Source organism: Hemiscyllium ocellatum, chromosome 3 (assembly GCF_020745735.1).
Source record: "Hemiscyllium ocellatum isolate sHemOce1 chromosome 3, sHemOce1.pat.X.cur, whole genome shotgun sequence".
Classification (NCBI taxonomy): domain Eukaryota; kingdom Metazoa; phylum Chordata; class Chondrichthyes; order Orectolobiformes; family Hemiscylliidae; genus Hemiscyllium; species Hemiscyllium ocellatum.
In genome coordinates this window covers 63,968,796-63,987,556 of record NC_083403.1, presented here as the reverse complement: position 1 = coordinate 63,987,556, position 18,761 = coordinate 63,968,796, and the positions used below count along the sequence as shown (strand labels likewise).

General features: G+C 39.1%; 1 protein-coding gene across 1 annotated transcript; it reads right to left on the bottom strand.

The window, feature by feature from the left end:
- Positions 1-505: 505 nt before the first annotated feature.
- Positions 506-17,748, bottom strand: LOC132835332 (amine sulfotransferase-like). Its single transcript, XM_060854781.1, has 9 exons — positions 17,595-17,748; positions 16,321-16,384; positions 13,193-13,355; positions 11,772-11,850; positions 11,618-11,665; positions 7,442-7,536; positions 4,339-4,462; positions 4,283-4,303; positions 506-609 (listed from the first exon to the last, which is right to left on the bottom strand). Exons 1-9 carry the CDS (start codon positions 17,746-17,748, stop codon positions 506-508), a joined length of 852 nt encoding a protein of 283 aa, XP_060710764.1.
- Between the last annotated feature and the right edge of the window lie 1,013 nt (positions 17,749-18,761).

Sequence of the window (18,761 nt, the reverse complement as noted above, 5' to 3'; positions counted from 1 at the left end):
ACTAAGACCATGCATTGGATATAGTTTAGATAATAAAAGATAAAAATGTAGTTTGGCAGCATTTGTGGGGAGGGAAACAAAATTAATGTTAACTCTTCATTTCTAGACAGGTGCTGCCAGCCCTGTTGAGTATTCCCCATGTTTTTTTTTATTTATTTCTGATTTTTAGCAGCTTGCCTGTTGCTTTAAAATATTTTCTAGAGAAATCATGAAATGCATAGATATATACACCATGGAAGGAATCCATTCAATCATTCCTAGGCTAAGGGAAATATAATTGTAATATATAAAATAAGATAGATTGGATAGGAAGGCCCTATTGACCTTTGATTGAGGCGTCCATAACCAGAGGACATGCATTAATGTTAAATGATAGAAGATTTCAGAGGTTATTTGTGGGAAACAATTAAAAATGTTTGTTCTAAACCTTTATGAAATCAAAAATAACTTTGCAGTGCATTGTAAGCATTGTTTGGCAAAAAAAACATTTTTAGTCATTAATTTCCTATGTGTACTTTAGAGGAAAGTTTTTCATTTTCTCCTGGAATATTCTATCAAACATTTCATTTTCAGCTGTAGTGAAATAATTCGTCCAGTCGCCTACTATCCCTAAAGAAAGGGTGCAACATAGTAAGAAAGACAATGTACAAGAACAGAAATTGTAATAAACAGCACTTCTAAGAAAATATATCTTTAGAATGCCACGATTATAACCATATTTAAGTCAGTACTGAAATGGGTAGCTTTGGCTGTAAACTTGTCCAATTTAATCAAGAGATTTGTTTACATTGGATTAGTTCAGATTCAGTTTTGATTGACATCTATTAAAGAGGCTAGAGTAGGGATTGGCAAAATTTGCCTAGTGTGGACCAGTAAGATCAAACAATGGGCATGTTTAATTTTAGAAGGATATCCAATGTTCTTAAAAAGTAGAATTTATAAATTAGGTATTGTAAGCAAGCAGTAAAAAATACTTAATCTGTTTTGAACATTTAATATTTGATAAAGTACAAAAGTAACATTGTACTTTGATGTCATTTGCTCACTGGCTTAGGAGGATACTGCTAATCCAGTACTTTTCATCATTTATATAAATAAATTGGAGGTGCAGTGGACAGTGAAGAATGTTACCTCAGATTACAACAGGATCTTGATCAGATAGGCCAATGGGTTGAGAAGTGGCAGATGGAGTTTAATTTAGATAAATGTGAGATGCTGCATTTTGGGAAAGCAAATCTTAGCAGGACTTATACACTTTATGGTAAGGTACTTGGGAGTGTTGCTGAACAAAGAGATCTTGGAGTGCAGGTTCATTGCTCCTTCAAAGTGGAGTCTCAGGTAGATAGGATAGTGAGGAAGGTGTTTGATATGCTTTCCTTTATTGGTCAGAGTATTGAGTACAGGAGTTGGGAAGTCATGTTGCGGCTGTACAGGACATTGGTTAGGCCACTGTTGTAATATTGAGTGCAGTTCTGGTCGCCTTCCTATCGGAAAGATGTTATGAAACTTGAAAGAGTTCAGAGAAGATTTACAAGGATGTAGCTAGGATTGGAGGATTTGAGCTATAGGGAGAGGTTGAATAGGCTGGGACTGTTTTCCCTGGAGCGTCGGAGGCTGAAGAGTGATCTTAGAGGTTTATAAAATCATGAGGGGGATGGATAAGATAAATAGACGAAGTCTTTTTCCCTGGGGGGAGGGAGTCCAGAACAAGAGGGCATAGGTTTAGGGTGAGAGGGGAAAAATATAAAAGAGACCTAAGAGGCATCCTTTTCATGCAGAGGGTGGTATGTGTATGGAATGAGCTGCAAGAGGAAGTGGTGGAGCCTAGTATAATTGTAACATTTAAAAAGCATCTGGATGGGTATATGAATAGGAAGGGTTTGGAGGGATATGGGCCAAGTGGGACTAGATTGGGTTGGGATATCTGGTCGGCATGGCTGAGTTTGTCCGAAGAGTCTGTTTTCGTGCTGTACATCTGTATGACTCTATAGCACGGCTTTGTGCATGGGAGAACGTGCCTCAAAATCTGTTTAGAGTTCCTTGATGAAGTGACCAGAAAGATTGACAAGAACAGAGCAATAGACATCTATATGGGTTTCAGTAAGGCTTTAGACAAGGTGCCATATAGTAGGCTGCTCTGTCAAGGTTCGATCGCATGGAATCCAGGGGAGCTGGCTAATTTGATATATAATTGGCTTGATGGTAGGAAGCAGAGGGTAATAGTGAAAGGATGCTTGTCAGGCTGGAGGCCTGATTAGTGGAATGCCCCAAGGCTCGGTGCGTGGCCTGTTACATTTTGATATCTATATTAATGACTTGGATGAGAATGTACAAGACACGATTAGTAAGGTTGCAGACAATGATAAAATTAGGAGGTATCGTGGACAGATTATCAGAAGGTTATCAGAAATTGCAGTAGGGCTTGATCAGCTGGGAAAGTGGGCCAAGAAATGGAGTTTAAAGTGTGAGATGAGGAAAGTCAAATCAAGGTAGGAGTTTCATGGTGAATGGTAGGGCCTTAAGGAGTGTAGTGAAACAGAGGGACCTTAGAGTTCAGGTGTGTGATTCTCTGAAAGTGGAGTCACAGGTAGATAGGGCAGTGCAGAAGACGTTTGGCACATAGGCCTTCATCAGTCAGGGCATTGACTATAAAAGTTGGGAGATTATGTTGCAGTTGTACAGGACGTTGGTGAGGCTGCACTTGGAGTATTGTGTTCAGTTTTAGTCACCTTGTTCTCGGAAGGATGTTGCTAAACTGGAAAGAGTGCACAAGACATTTACAAGCATGTTGCCTGGACTCGATGATCTGAGTTATATGGAAATGTTGGGCAAGTTAGGACTTTTTCCTTTAGAATGTAAGAGACTGAGGAAAGATCATATAAAAGTGTATAAGATTATGAGAGGCATGGATTGGGTGAATGCGCCTAGTCTTTTTCACAGGGTTGGCGAATCAAGGGCTAAAGGGCAACAGTTAAAGGTTAGAGGGGAAAGAATAAAAGGGAACCTGAAGGGCAACTTTGTTATACAGATGGTGGTACACATGGAATAAGCAGCCAGCAGAAGTGGTTGAGGCTGGTACATTAACAACATTTAAAAAGCATTTGGACGAACACATGGATAAAGAAAGGTTTAGAAGGATATGGGCCAAGTGCAGATAAACATGATTAGCATAGATGGATATTTTGGTCGGCATGGACAAGTTTGGGCCAAAGGGCCTGTCTCCTTGCTGTAAGGGTCCATGACATACTCATTTAATCTGCCTGTTTCTTAGAATAATCACTCATTTCACTTGAAACTGAAACTGTCCATAGTTAAAATCACTTTATATTCACAATGTAGGAGATGCAGAATAAATTAAGGATTCAGCTGCAGCCCTCTTGACATTTTTGAACTAAAATTGATGCACCAAAGCATTGGATGAGATGCAGCAATCAGGCACGATGCTTAAAGTATGAGTCACAGAGCATGGAAACAACTTTGATCCAACTCATCCACACCGACCAGACATTTCCCAATTTAACCTTGTCCTCTTTGCCAGCATTTGGCCCATATCCCACTATACCCTTCCTTTTCATATACCTGTTCAGATGCCTTTTAAATGTTGTAATTGTATCACCTCCACCACTTCCTCTGGCAGCTCGTTTCATACACAATGCACCCTCTGTGAAAAAGTTACCCCTCAGGTCTTTTTAATTTTTTTCTCCTCTCACCTTAAACCTACCACCTCTAGTTTTGGATTTCCGCACCCTAGGAAAAAGACTGTGGCTATTCCTTCTAACCGTGTCCCTCATAATTTTGTAAACCTCAATAAGGTCACCCTTCAGTCTCCAATGCTTCAAGGGAAAAAGCCGCAGGCTATTCAACCTCTTCATGACTCAAACCCTCCAGTCCTGGCAACATCTTTGTAAATCTTTTCTGCACTCTCTCAAGTTTAACAACATCCCGGGCAACCAGAATTGTATGCAGTATTCCAAAAGTAGCCTCGCCAATGTTTTGTACAGCCATAATATGACATCCCAATTTCTATGCTCAATACCAAATGCCACCTTCATTATCCTGCATTCACCTGCAAGTTCACTATCAACTTGTGTTGGGCCCTTGAATCCAGGGCATTAAATAACAAGATACCATTCATTGTCAATACAGAAAAGAGATTTCCTGGTCACTGAAAAAAATTAGCTATAGTATCAAAGGTAAATTTGGAAATCTTTTAATGATAGCTAGTTATACTTTATCAAATTAATAGTTACTGGTAATACAATTAAGAGCTTAAAATGTTTACCTTCTCTCATGAATCCTGCAACTGAATTATCAAACGTAGGAAATCCTATATCTTGTAGTTTGAGTTTGGGTTTGATTTCATATTCTTAAAAGTAGAACGCTCCACAACTATGTCAACACTTTTATTATCCAGATATCTTCCAAGAAAGCTGATGAATTTCAGTATTGCTGCTCTCAAATCCTAGTTTAGCAGGATATTCATAATTAGTGGTCCATTACATGAGAGAAAAACCCCTTATAGTACTCACTTCCAATAGTACTGATTTCCCCGAAGCTATCCACTACCTACTAAACACTAGTTAAAAGCTAACTTTTGATCTGTATAACAGGTTGAGAGTCACTATCTTAAGCAGGACTCCAAAAAGGCCTTGGAAAGGCATCATGAGAGAGGGAATTCTAAATAGGAAGATTAGCAAACAGATAAGGACTGTTGTATTGATTCAGACTACCAAGGACTACGACCTGCAATGCTATAAAAGCAAAATTAGAAATTTTGTCTCCCTTCTAGAACCTCCTCTGCTCAGTTCACCTGTGAAAGCAAATCCAACTACTCGACCATTGACACAACCAAAGCTGCTGAATTCTCAGAATCTTCAAGCAAGAAACAGGCCTAAGATAATAATATGCTGATCTTGCTTCATCTTATCTTTTAACTGTACCCACATTAACCTTTGTATCTGCATTTGAGCTAACAATTGCATCATCTTTATGTAGTAACTTTCAAAATAGTTGTCATAAACAAACATGTGATCTGGTTTCAGATTAATGCTTTACTGCTGGATATGATGTGAAATCAAGGACACAGCCACTTATGTTTCATGCTTGAGGTAGAGTGTTGCCAACAATCATTCCTGTTAGTCTAAGGGATTGCTCATTAGTCTGTATTAAAGGATTGATCACAAATAACTCTCCGCAAGAGAGGCTCATTTCTTTGATAAAAGGATATGGTTTATTATATATAACAATACCTATTTGCAAATAATATCAACTCCAAGGCATCTTAACTTTATTAATAAGAAGTAGGAAAAGACCTGTGTGTCACTAGTGAGAGACCAAGCCAGATTCCAACTAATTCTCTACCCAGAGACTGTGTGACATCATCAGACTGGTTGAAGTTCAGTATGTGGCAATAAAAGATATTCTATTTAATTCTACTCATAGGTCAAACATTAACTCTTTCAGAAACAATACCATATGCAAAAGTTGTCTTTAAATTGGCACACTCAAAAAACAAAAGTATTCCTAAACATGCTACATAAAGTTACAGTTCACAGACCACTTTGTTGCCATGCCTGATGTAGTCATGTTAACACAAGAGATGCTAAAGTCCACTGCGTTTCTGCTGACCCACCAAAAGTTGCATACATGGTTCCAGTCCCCACACATACTCCATTTCATTTTAATTTTTTTTTAAATTGGATACCTGTCCACTTACCTGTTAAAAACTATTACTGATTCTGTTTTGTTCACATTCCTGGTAAGGTCTAGTTTGTCTTACTATTCCCCTTTTAATTGGTGATCATTATGCATTCTAGTAACCAAATCACTGTTCATCAAATAAAGTTCCATTTATAATTCTGATCACCTCTTTCCCATTTTCCCATAGCCTTCATTGCTTTTATGTAAACAGCTTCAAGTTCTCTTCCCTGGATTCATTTCCAAATAGTCTTGACATCACAGTTTAAGGATATAGGCTAGGTCAATTAGAACTGAGGTGAAGAGAAATATCTTCATACAGGGAGTGGTGAGCCAATGGAATTCTCTGCCACAGAAAACAGTTGAGGACAAAATGTTGAATGTTTTCAATAAAGAGTTAGATATCGTTCTTCAGATTAAAGGGATCAAAGGGTATGTTGTGAAAGCAGGATCGGGTACTGAGTTGGATGACAATATTGAATGGCAGAGCAGACTAGCCGGCCGCCTTCTGTTTTTTCTAGGCTGTAATGCCTTCTGAAGTGCTCACTAATGCATACCATGGCCAGGTTTCTTCAGTTGCTGTATTGTCATCTTACAGTTTTCTGCACATTAAAGTAATGCACAGCTTAACCAAGGTTAGAATATTTAGAAAGGCCATAAAACCTAATGTGTGGCATATTTGCAGAGGGATTCACAGATGGTGAATTTCAATTCGTTGACCAGAACAAAAACAAAAGTCCTCTGCACCTAATCCACAAAAAAAGTTTGATTGACTATGGCCTGAATACTGCAGGGAGATTCAGGACGAGGATGGATAATATATTATTCTTACGATCTGAGGAGATTGGTGCAAATCATTAATACCTCTTTATCCACAATCTCACAGGCAGTCCTAAACTCCAGATGGTCACGGTTGTTGTGAAATAAAATGATGTTTTCAAGGTTAAAATAGCCACAATGCTATAAATTCAAAATGTATCAAATATTTTCAACTATGGGTAGGCAAGTTGCATGAGCAAAATATAGTTTATAAAATGGTTATTTGGAGAACTAAAAATAACTTGTATTTTCGTAGCACAGTTAAAGTAGTGAAATGTCCAAAAATACATCACTGGAGAGGGTTAAAAAAAACTGTAGAGGTTTGAGGACAGATGACAAGCAGCTTGAGCAAAGTGATAGTTCTTAAGGAACATCCTTTGAGAGGAAAGTAATATAGAAAAGGAGAGCGACATGAGGAAGGAATTCCAGAGCTTAGGACCTTCAGAAGGAATTCTGGAGCTTAAGTGAAGATGTGGCTATCAATGTTGGAAGATAAAATTAAAGATACAACAAGGCTAGGGTGAGAGGAGTTTAGCTATGTCAGACGGTTTGGAAATCGAGGGTGTCGAGTTTTGTGTAGGAAGGAGATCATGGCGTTTGAAACCAAGGATGGAAATTGTAAAATTAAAGTTGCTTAGTCAGGTGACAATCCATGTTAGTGCGCACAGAGATGATGAGTGAACTTGGTGCTTGTAATGATGTGGGCAACAGAAGGTTGGATGACTTCAAATTATTTGGAAGTTAGAACATGCAAGGTTTTTCAGATTAGTCACGGTGCAGACAAGGGTTTCAGTTTTAGTTGTGCAAAGGCAGGAGTGATGCTACAAAGGTAGAACTTGTGGGTCTCAATAATATTAAATATATCTTCTGATATAAATACATACATCTGAAATTTATATTGCAATCAAATATAAGTGCAGTTTACCTTGATCATCTCTTCATATGACAGGAACATAATGTTGAATTCATGCCCGTGATCAAACCAGTTCCTAACATGATCAAACCAGTTGTCACAATCCACTATGACAAAAACAGAATTTTAGAATTTTGAAATATGAAATTTTAACATAATATAATAAGATTAATGATTTTACCAGGACTGGATTGATAAAGATATTTAAGAAAACTATATTTAAAGGAAACATTCTACTAAAGGGCCCCTTGGATCAGATCTTTGCAAGTGGCTGCAGCTGTCCAACTGGCGCCAATATCAATGTTGTGTAAAAAAAAATCACATTTCAGAAAATAAGTGGCTGATCCACTTTAACTATTTCAGAACTTCTCACAACAAACTTCAGTATAATTTGGATTTATTGTCATATTTCAGGATTCAATAAAAGGCCTACAGGTCCACAAATACATGTAAATCTACCATATGACAATGATCATTAGTTTTTATTTATTCATTCACAGTATGTGGGCTTCACTGGCTGGGTCAGCATTAATTGCCTATCCCTTTTCACCCTTAAGGTTATCATGAGTTGCTTTCTTGGTGCAGTCACTCTCACCTCACCTCTGGGGTAATACAGGGCTGTTGTCCATCCATAGAATCCCTACTGTGTGCAAACAGGCCCTTTAGCTCAACAAGTCCACACCGATTCTCCAAAGAGTAATCCACCCAGACCCATTCCCCTACATCTGCCTCTGGCTAATGCACCTAACCTACACATCCCTGAACACTATGAACAATTTAGCATGACCAATTCACCTGACCTGCACATTTTTGGACTGTGAGAGGAAACCAGAGCACCCGGAAGAAACCCACACAGACACAGGGAGAATGTGCAAACGCCACACAGATAGTTGCCCGAGGCTGGATTTGAACCCAGGCCACTGGTTCTGTGAGGCAGCAGTGCTAGCCACTGTGCCATCCCATGTTTGATCCAAGGCAGTAATGATGTTAGGAACTGTGTGGCCCTGACAGAATCCAAACTGGGCATTACTGAGAGGTTATTGCTGAGGCTGCTGCCTGATTGCAGTATTGATGACACCTTCTATCCCTTTAGGGAATAAACTTATGGGGTGGTAATTGGCCAGGTTTGATTTGTCCTTTCTATGTATAGGACATTCCTGGGCAATTTTCCACAGGGTAGATCCCAGTGTTGTAGCTCTACTGGAAAAGATAGGCTAGAGTGTGGTAAGGCCTGAAGCACAAGTCTTCAGTACTCTTAAAAATTGAAACAAAAAATTGAGGATGTTGTAAATTGGAAACAAAAACAGAAATTGCTGGAAAAGGTCAGCAGTCTGGCAGCATCTGTGGAGAGAAATCATAGTTAGAATTTCAGGTGGAGTCACCCTTCCTCAGAACTAGGTTCTAAGGAAGGGGTCATTCAACCCGAAACGTCAACTCTGATTTCTCTTGTAGATGCTGCCAAACTTGCTGAGCTTTACCAGCAATTTCTGTTTTTGTTTCTTCAGTACTGTTGCTGGAATATTTTCGGCCCGTAGCCTTTGCAGTATCCAGTGTTTCCAATCATTTATTGATATTAGATGAAGTGAATTAAACTGGCTGAAGACTGCTATCTGTGACGCTAGGGACCTCTGGAAGAGATATAAGGATCATCCACTTGATACTACTGTCTAAAGGTTATTGTAACTGCTTCAGCCTTACCTTTTGCACTGACCTGCTGGGTTGTCCCATGATCGAGGATGGGGATATTTATGGAGCCTCCTCCTCCAGTGAAATGTGTACCTTTCCACCACAATTATGGAACTTGTGTGTTATGATAAACTGGCATGAAAGGTGAGGTCTAGGTCAGAGTAGCCATGATTTTGTTGGAAGTTGGACAGGCTTGAGTAACCAAATGGCCATCTCCTATTTCTATTTTTTAAATTCTTATGTCTTCATGACTTGTTATGGCAGAACTACAGAGCTTCGATCTGGTCCATTGTGGAATCACCACTTTGCTTGTTTATCATTTACAGTTTTGCCGTTTTGTACACAAACAGTCGTGTGCCACAGCTGCATAAGCTGGCACCTCATTTGTAGTTATGCCTGGTGCTACTCCTGGCATGTCCGTCTCCACTCTTAAGGGGAGGCAATGAATCATTAGACTGCTAATCCAAAACCTAGGTAATGCAACAGCAGATGTTGGAATCTGAATTCAATAAAAATTTGGAATTAAGAGTCGAGCGATGACCATGAAACCACTGTTGATTGTCAAGAAAAGTCCATATGGTTCACTAATGTCCTTTAAGGAAGGAATGTGTTAACCCTACCTGGGTCTGGCCTACATGGGACTTCAGATCCAAATTAATGTGGTTGAGTCTTAACTGCCCTCTGGGCATTTAGGAATGGGCAATAAATGCTGGCTTAGCCAGTGACACCCTTCTCCCACGAATGAATTTTTAAAAACTCTTCAGTAAACCAAAGTTGATCCATTGGCTTTCTGTTGATGGTAAAGTGGGGATTTTGCCAGGCCATGAGGTTGAAGATTGTATTTGAATACAATTCTGCTATTGCTGTTGTTGGCCCACAGTACTTCATAGATGCCCACCCTTCAGTTGCTCTACCTATCCCATTTAGCCAGTCTATACTGCAACATAACACAATGAAGGGCATTCTTAATGTGAAGACAGGACTTTGACTCCACAAGGACTGTGCAGTGGACATCCTCCCGATATCATCATGCATTTACAGCAGTAGATTGGTGAAGATGAGCACGTATATTTTTCCCTCTTGTTGGCTCCCTCTCCACTTGATGCAAATTCAGTCTGACTTCTATGTCCTATAGGACTCGACTAGCTCAGTCATTTTGGTGCTGCCAAGTCACTTTTGATTGTGGACATTGAAATTCTTGAGCTAGAGTACATTTTGCTTTTGTGCCACCCTCAGTGCTTCCTCAAAGTGCTGTTCAGCATGGAGAAGTACTGATTCTCTGGCTAAGAGGTGTGATACAAGATAATCAAGGAGCTTTCTTTAACATAATAATATGAAACAAAGACTTGCTGGTGTTGGAGATCTGAAACAAAGACAGAAATTGCTGGAGAAACTCAATAGGCCGAGCAGCCGAAGAAGGGTCACTGGACATGAAAAGTTGACTCTATTTTTTTCTTCGCAAATGTTACCGGACCAGCTGAGTTTTGCCAGTATTTGTTTTTGATGATATCTGTACCATGTTTGACTCAATGCCATGAGACTTCATTGGGTCAAGAGACAACATTTGAAGACTTCTAAGGCAACTCCCTCCTGACTGTATACCACACATGGGACAGGATGTATCCAAAGATGATGACAATAGTATTTGGGACACTATAACATATAGATCTTTGACTATGATTATATCAAATTGTTGCTTGACTAGTCTGAGTCACAATTCTGGCACTTGCCTCCAAATATTAGTAAGGAAGGCTTTGAAGGTTCAATAAGCCTAAATTTGCCATTGTCGGTTTCAGTGCTTTGTTTGCTGTCAGGTGGTTGATCTGGTTTAATTCCTTTGGAGTTTGTAGTAGTTTAATGCAGCTGTGTGACTTTATTAGGCCATTACAGAGGGCAGGTTACAAAGAGTCACATTTCTGTAGGTCTAGAGTTGCATATAGGCCAGGCCAGGTAACTACAGCAAATGTCTTTCCCTAAAAGACATCAATGAACCAGATGGATTTTTACAAAAGGGTGGAAGTGAGGACTGCAAATGCTGGAGATCAGAGTCAAGATTAGAGTGGTGCTGAAAAAGCACAGCAGGTCAGGCAGCATCTGAGGAGCAGGAAAATCCTTTCATCAGAAATGAGGCAGGGAGTCTCCGGATAGGAGAGATAAATGGGAGGGGGGTAGGGATGGGGAGAAGGTCACTAAGTGTACAATAGATTTTTACAACAATCAACAATGGTTTTATGTTTGTTATTTATTTTGTAATTCCAGATTTGTCACTGTAGTATTTGAATGCAGGTCCCAGACAATCACTTGATTCTCTAAATTAGAAAACATACTTCAGCCAATATCATTTGAGAAGATGTTGTCTTTCAGAAAGTTGCTGAGATTTTTCATATTTTGGACTTTGAATAAAGTGCATCAATTTGATTTCCACCACGTTCAATATCAGGTTTCCAGTACCTGGATTGAGATACAATACCTTCAAGTGAGGAGCAATTTATACCAACTTACCTTGACCATTCAGAAATGTCTGCAGAAAAGCTCCAAAGTTTTCTGGGGTTTTCAAATAATTAGCTGAAAATATGTTGCTGGAAAAGCGCAGCAGGTCAGGCAGCATCCAAGGAACAGGAAATTCGACGTTTCGGACATAAGCCCTTCTTCAGGAATTTCAAATAATTAGCAAATTTGTGAAAATGATTATAAGAAACTGCAACATCCTTTGGGTTTCTGTACACATAGATAACCTGTCAAATAAAACTTCATTGTAAACAGCAAAGCTCATTGTAGTTTTCAATCTGTGTTCTTACTTTTGAGGGAGCATTGACTAATTTGAATCAAAAGTAGGAGACCATATTCATGTTATTTGAGACAAAATTGTTATTACTAACCTGACATCTGATGAAAAACCTGCAGCACCTCTGCACATAATTGGAAAAACCTACATTTTCACCCCACTTCTGATGTGTCTAGATTCTGGACTTCAGCAAATGAGACATGTCCTTACTGGGAGAGTATAAACTCCAAACCAGGGAAATATAAATGCTGCCTGTGTGAGTTATTCAGTAGCTTGGTTTGGAAAATGTTAAATATGGGAGCGAGTCTCTGCATAGTAGAGATCCAATTGATCAACACAAATATGTAACTGATTAATGATGTGCTTCTCTTATGTAGGGTACACTTCCCTTTGCTACAGAAGCATCTAGAATCATTCTATGAAATGTATAAATGAGAACATTAAAAAAGGAAGCAACATTAGATCTTTCAGCACTTTAAGAACATAAGAGCTAGAAGCATGAGTAAACATTTCAACCCCTCAAACCTAATCCATCATTCAATTTGATCTCATCACACCTTGGCCTCAACTCCACTTTCCTGCCCATTCCCCATTAGCCTTCAATTTGTTACTAATTAAAAATTTGCCCATTTCCTTTTTAAATTTATTCAGTGTCCTGGCACCCACTGCACTCTGAACTAATGACTTCCACAGACTTGCAACTCTTTCAGAGAAGCAATTCCTCCTCATCTCTGTAAAACCAATTTGCAAATGCAAGAAAATGCATTCTTATTGGCACATAGCCAATTACAGAGACCAGCCCCTTTCTTGTCAAGGAACTAAATCCTAGTTCCCACATTACAGGCAGGGATACTAACCACTGTACGAAACAATGAGCTTCCTCAATTATTCAATAAGATCATAGTGAAACTTCACCTCACTTCCATTTCCAAGTTCACCTCCCCAATGCCACCCCACAGCTCCCACCCAACTCTATCACCTTATCTCTTGATTCCTTAGTAATCAAAGATGTATCAATCTCATCAACCAAACATTTGTATCTCTTTGATGTAGTAAATGTGGAAATTCACAACCATCTTAATTGAGAAATTTCTCTTCATCTAAGTTCCAAATGGTTGACCCATTGTTTTAAAGCCATGTACCTTTCCCATACCAATCATACCAAAGAAGTTTTATTTGCCACTTGTACATTTTAAATTTGAAAACCAGATCATCATACTTATAATTACCAGGAATTTTGTTTTCAGTTTGTAGTTTAATTTCATGATGGCTTCGCAAGTGAGAAATCTTACTTTAGCCTTTTTGTTCTTTGGACTTTTTGGTATCAGTTGATAAGGTAGATGTGTAACAAAAAAACATGGAGATGGGCGATCATTAGTATTAATCTCCTTGTGTGTTATCTCCAGCCAGGGAACTACAGAATAAGATGGTTTGCACTCCCCTGCTTGTAGATCTCTGTTCATGTAAATATGTTTCATAATACTTTGCATCCATATTGTTCCTTCATTTTGATAAAAGTTCAGAGTGATCATGAAGTAATCTCTTCAAATACATGTATTAAGTGATGAGTATTATTATTGAAAAGCAAAAGTGACATCTATCATGTTTTCATTTGTAGATATATTACGGACACCGCTGGCTAGGCCAACATTTATTGCCCATCATTAGTTGTCCTGGGGAAAGGTGGTTTCTGAACTGCCTTGCTGCACTGCAGTCCACGGGGTGTACAGTCAGCCATAGTGATATTAAGAAAGCAGCTTTAGAACTCTGACCCAAGAACAATGGAAGAATAATGATACAGTTTCAAATCAAGCTTGTCCTTCCTAATGCTAGAAGACATGGGTTTAGGTGATGCTCTCTAAGAAACATAGGTGTGTTTCTGCAGTACAACTTGCAGATGTTACTGTGCATTGGTGGGGAAGGCAGTGAGTGTTAAAGATGATAAATGGGATGTCAATCAAGTGGACTGCTTTCTCCTGGTTGGTATCAAGTTTCTTGAATGTTCTTGAAGTTGTACTCATCCAGGCAAGTCGGAAGTATTCCATCACATTCCTGACTTCTGCCTTGCAAATGGCGGGCAGACTTTAGGATGACAGGAGGTGACTTACTCCCACAAACTTCCTAGCTCTAACATACAGATGTAATCAAAGTATTTGTATGCCTGGTCCGGTTCAGTTTCTGGTCAATCATATCTCATGACCAATTATCATTCTTGGAACTTTGTGCATGACACTCTGCATGACCCAAACGTTCTGTACAGTCATAATACACAATGTACTCCAACTGTGGCTTAATAAAAAACTTGTTTAAATTTATCACTGTTTGTTTGTTCTTGAACTCTACTCTCATTTATAAAAGATACTGTTATTGGCAAATAGCCACATTTTAAGGGAATTATACATTTGTATCTCTAGGTCTGTCTGTTTATCTCCACATTCAAGCAATCTTCCATAGAATGTATACCTTCATTGTTTGCTTAGTTTTCAAAATTGTATTTCCTCATTTAAATGCAATTCAATTCTGTTTGCCCATTATACACCAACTTTTCTATTGTTTGCTTTAATATTTTGCATAGTTTATTTCAATAAATTTTGAGCTTTTGTTTCCTACCTATCTCTTCAATTGCTCTTTTACCCTCTATTTCTTCATATATTTAACCAACCTGTGACACAGTAATTTACAGAATCATAAACTAGGAGAAATAATTCATGCCTTCACCATTTTATTTTGTAAACTAGCTATCATAGACCTATGGTCTGGTAAGAATATGGTGACTTTACCTTTGCATTCTTTACCCCTTGATTTCTGTGCTTAATCTCTTACACACAATTTTGTTTGATGACCATTACTCTTCTCCTTAAACCATAGGCAAATAGTTTAGTATTATCTGCCCTTTTCCATTTTTTCATAAACAATCGCACCGCATGACCCAGTGGTATTATCGCTGAATCGTTAATCCAGAGACTGAGGTAACGTTCTGGGGACCTAGATTCAAAGCCCATAACTGCAGATGATGGAATGGGAGTTCAATAAAACTCTGAAATTAAGAGTCTAATGATAACCATGAATCCATTATGAGTTGTTGGAAAACTCCCCTCTGGTTTGTTAATGTCCTTTTGGGAAGGACACTGCCATCCTTGCCTACACGTGATTCCAGACCCACAGCAATGTGGGTGATTTAACTGCTCTTGAAGCAAACAGAGATGGGTAATAAATGCTGGCCTAGCCAGTGACGCCCTCATCCCATGAATGAATTTAATAAAATTAACGTTGTTGTTCAATTTCGTTTTGTTTGTTTAATGAGAGCAGCAAACCTTATTGAAGTATGATAGAATTCTCTAGAAAAAAAAATTGATTGGAGTGACAAAATATGCACTCTTGCCATAGATTTATAAGAAGCACAGCTAGTTAAAAGGGTAGTCCTATATACTGGCTTGAGACTTACTAGTATCATAGAGTGGGAAATTAAGAATGTTCATTACAGGGTTATACCCAGACATATGCAGAGTGAAGTAGGGGCTTGGCAAGCAGGGAAAAATTTGCATCTCACCAAACTCAGGGAATAGTCCAAACAAATTTATTATTGCATCTTCTTGGGATTGGTGCCACCATATTTGTAATACCATCAGGGACATACTGTTTGCCAAGTTGAAAATATCTGAATGATTGAAGGATCTGATTACACTGTGTACAATGACATACTGTTGGGTGAAACCCTGGAGGGAATAGCTTAGTGGGAACTAAACTGGAGTTCAACGTTTGTGATAAGATTTGTAGCTCGGGTGCTCGTTGTTGTGGTTCTGTTTGCCGAGCTGGACAAACACACAGATGACAAGCAACATGAGTTCGATTGGGATAACACTACTTTTATAGGACAAGCCAAACAGAGAACAGCCAGGGAATTCCTAGAGGCATGGCACTCATCCACAGATTCAATCAATAAGCACATCGACCTGGACCCAATATACCGACCATTGCAGCGGACAGCTGGAACTGACAACCGGAAGCGGCAAGTACAAATCACTATAAATGGCGGAGGAAAGATCACAGAAGCGCTTCACAGGAGGCTCCCAAGCACTGAGGATGTCACCTAGACAGGGAACGAAACGTCTGCAACACAAATTCCCAGCTCGGCGAACAGAACCACAATAAACTGGAGTGGTGCAGCTATAAACCAATACAGACTTGTAATGCTTGTGATGCAAGCTACTGTATAACTCTAATAAAAGGTCTTCTAATTACATGAACAAAATCTGTGAGATATCCTACTTAACCTTCTGCTCCACCCCAGACATCTCAGTATAGATTGGCATGAGAAATTGATCAACATATACTGCCAAAACCCCATGATGATACTGGTAGCCTTCGGGACTATGTCAACAGCTCAACTAGGATATACCACCTCTGCCAGAGCAATTACGTCAACACTGCTAGATCAATGGCAATCTTCTCAATCTGCTGCAACTCTTGGTAGAACTGGCCCACTAGGAAAGACAAGGAAAATCACCACTTTGTTGGCAGGATGTGTGCAACTGGGAACTTAGTGTACAAATCCATCCTTGGACACAGTGATCTGCTCCTATGTGCCATTATTGTCTAATTGGTAATCATTTTGTCCCTATTGCTTGATGCTTACAGCTGGGGGCAATGACAGCTGGCTGAGAAATGGGCCAACTCTGTGGGCCAAGGGATAAGAAAAAAGACGATACTGACTTAAAGTGGTTAAGACATACTTTTAAAAAGATCAGGAGGTTAGAAGACAGTTTGAACCATACGAACTGCAAGGTAAAAGCTGAGGGATGGCACACCAACAGGATCCAGAAGGATCTCTGGACTGAAATTGGGTTGAGTATCCAAGTGGGTTGCTTCCTGTCTCAACATATGAGCACTTTTCTTGAATTATGATGGGAAATATAATCAATGCTGGAGGAATGATGGGATATGTTTCCATACATGTGGGAACCTAGCAGTGATATAAGTTATGAGACAACCTTCGTAAGGATAAATAACACCCTCAAGGCATAAGAAGGTAGACAAGCGGGAACTGTAGAGCTACAGCGATAAAAACGCTTCACAGGCTTAATGAGTACATGAAAGGGACATCTGAACAACTAATGTAGCTTTGTTTATTGATAAGAGTATGTGATATAAATGCTGAGATAGTCAATGACAAGTGAATTTTAAAACACAAACTATAAGTTGTCATGATGAGAAACCAAGATGGATATTTATCAAGTGCGGTTCTAAGCCTACACTTGAATAAAATTTGTAGTAACTATTGACAAGATCCAAACGCGGCCATTTTAAAATCCCCACAATGTATCCCATTCGGATGTTGAAATTAAGAAAACCGGGAAAATAAGTAAGCAGTGGTGCCTGCACCAGGATTGATGATTTATACACTTCTGCCATTGCAAAATTTTGTACTTTTTTATGCTACCACATTCGATGTTTTCTGCTGCAATTATAAAAACTGTTTGACCTTCACATGCATTAAAGGACAAGCCTCTACATAGTTATGAAAAAAGAAATGAATGAAGAATTATCTTGGTTTATCTTATCTCAGTACTGGTAGTTATTTGAATTAATATAATTCATTATGTTGTACTCACTAGCTGGACAGATCCCATTCTGTATGGGACATGTACTATTTTAAGGGCATGAATAATGTCAACTGTCTACTCAACCACTTACCAGATTTAGGATAGGTCACCACAAAAACATTGTAATCATGCACATTGTAATTTTCCATTTGATCCAGCCGTTCAATGGTATGGATGCTTGACATGTTACATCCTTTGTAGGTGAAAAGTTCTTTTGATGGGAAGTTACTCATGCTTTCTGCCATGTTTCAATTCCACAATGTTAGAGGAGCTGAACATCTGTTAATGTTAAGGATAGTTAATATTTTATCAGCCACTGGTTAATATTTGAAGAAATCAGCTATTTATGACATTTGTTGAGTAGTTAACTCTTTGTCAAGGGATGAGTAATTATGGGACAATACAGACCAGAGAAGCTAAGATTATTCTTTGAGCAGAGAAAGTTAAGATGAGATTTGATAATGGAGTAACTTAAGCTAAACTATTTACAAAGGCTGAAGGGTCAATAACCCAAAGTTATCAAAATAGGTTTGAGGTGATTGTCAAAGTTACAAGGAGAGCCAGCTCAGTGAAGAGCATTGTAAAACTTTCCTGACAGGGTTGGGTGAAAGTTCAAAATGCATAAGTCCAAAGCAATGGTACAGCAGAACTTCCACGCACTTTCTGGATCAGTGGTGCTGGAAGAGCACAGCAGTTCAGGCAGCATCCAAGGAGCAGCGAAATCGAACTTCCACGCATGCATGCTCTGCTCTGTGGCCACTTGTCTTCCTTAGAGAGCATGCAAATGAACTTACCCAGTCTGAGCACAAAGCAGATGAGTACAGGGAAATAATTGGAAGCTGATATGGAATAGGCAGAAACAAAATTGCAAAAAAACTCCAAACTATATCTAAATATAATTTCCTTCTAGGATGGGAGGCAGCCAGACCTGTGGGAGATTCCTCTTCTTGGGCGTCCTCCGCATCCAGGCTAAAAGTAAGCTAGCCAGTAATATCAAGAAAGACTGTAAGTGTTTCTTCAGATATATGCAGGGCAAAAGAGACACAAAAGTAGACATTGGCCTGCTGGAAAATGACACTGTAGAGGTAATAGTGGGAACATGGAAATGGCTGGGCAACTGAATAATTACTTTGCGTCAGTCTTCACAAAGGAAGGCACAAGTAATAGCCCAAAGATTCAAGAGAGTGAGGGGGCAGAGCTGAGTATGGTGGCCATCACCAAGGAGAAAGTGCGACAAAAACTGAATGGCCAGAAGACG

Bases quoted from the DNA above. Each gene is read 5' to 3' on its own strand.
- LOC132835332 (XM_060854781.1), bottom strand. From the start codon at position 17,748: ATGGCAGAAAGCATGAGTAACTTCCCATCAAAAGAACTTTTCACCTAC. The intron at 16,385-17,594 runs GTAAGTGGTTGA...TGTCTTTCCTAG, and splicing joins GGTGACCTATCCTAAATCTG to TGGGCCAGTTCTACCAAGAG. The intron at 7,537-11,617 runs GTAAGTTGGTAT...TTTTTGTCATAG, and splicing joins GACATTTCTGAATGGTCAAG to TGGATTGTGACAACTGGTTT.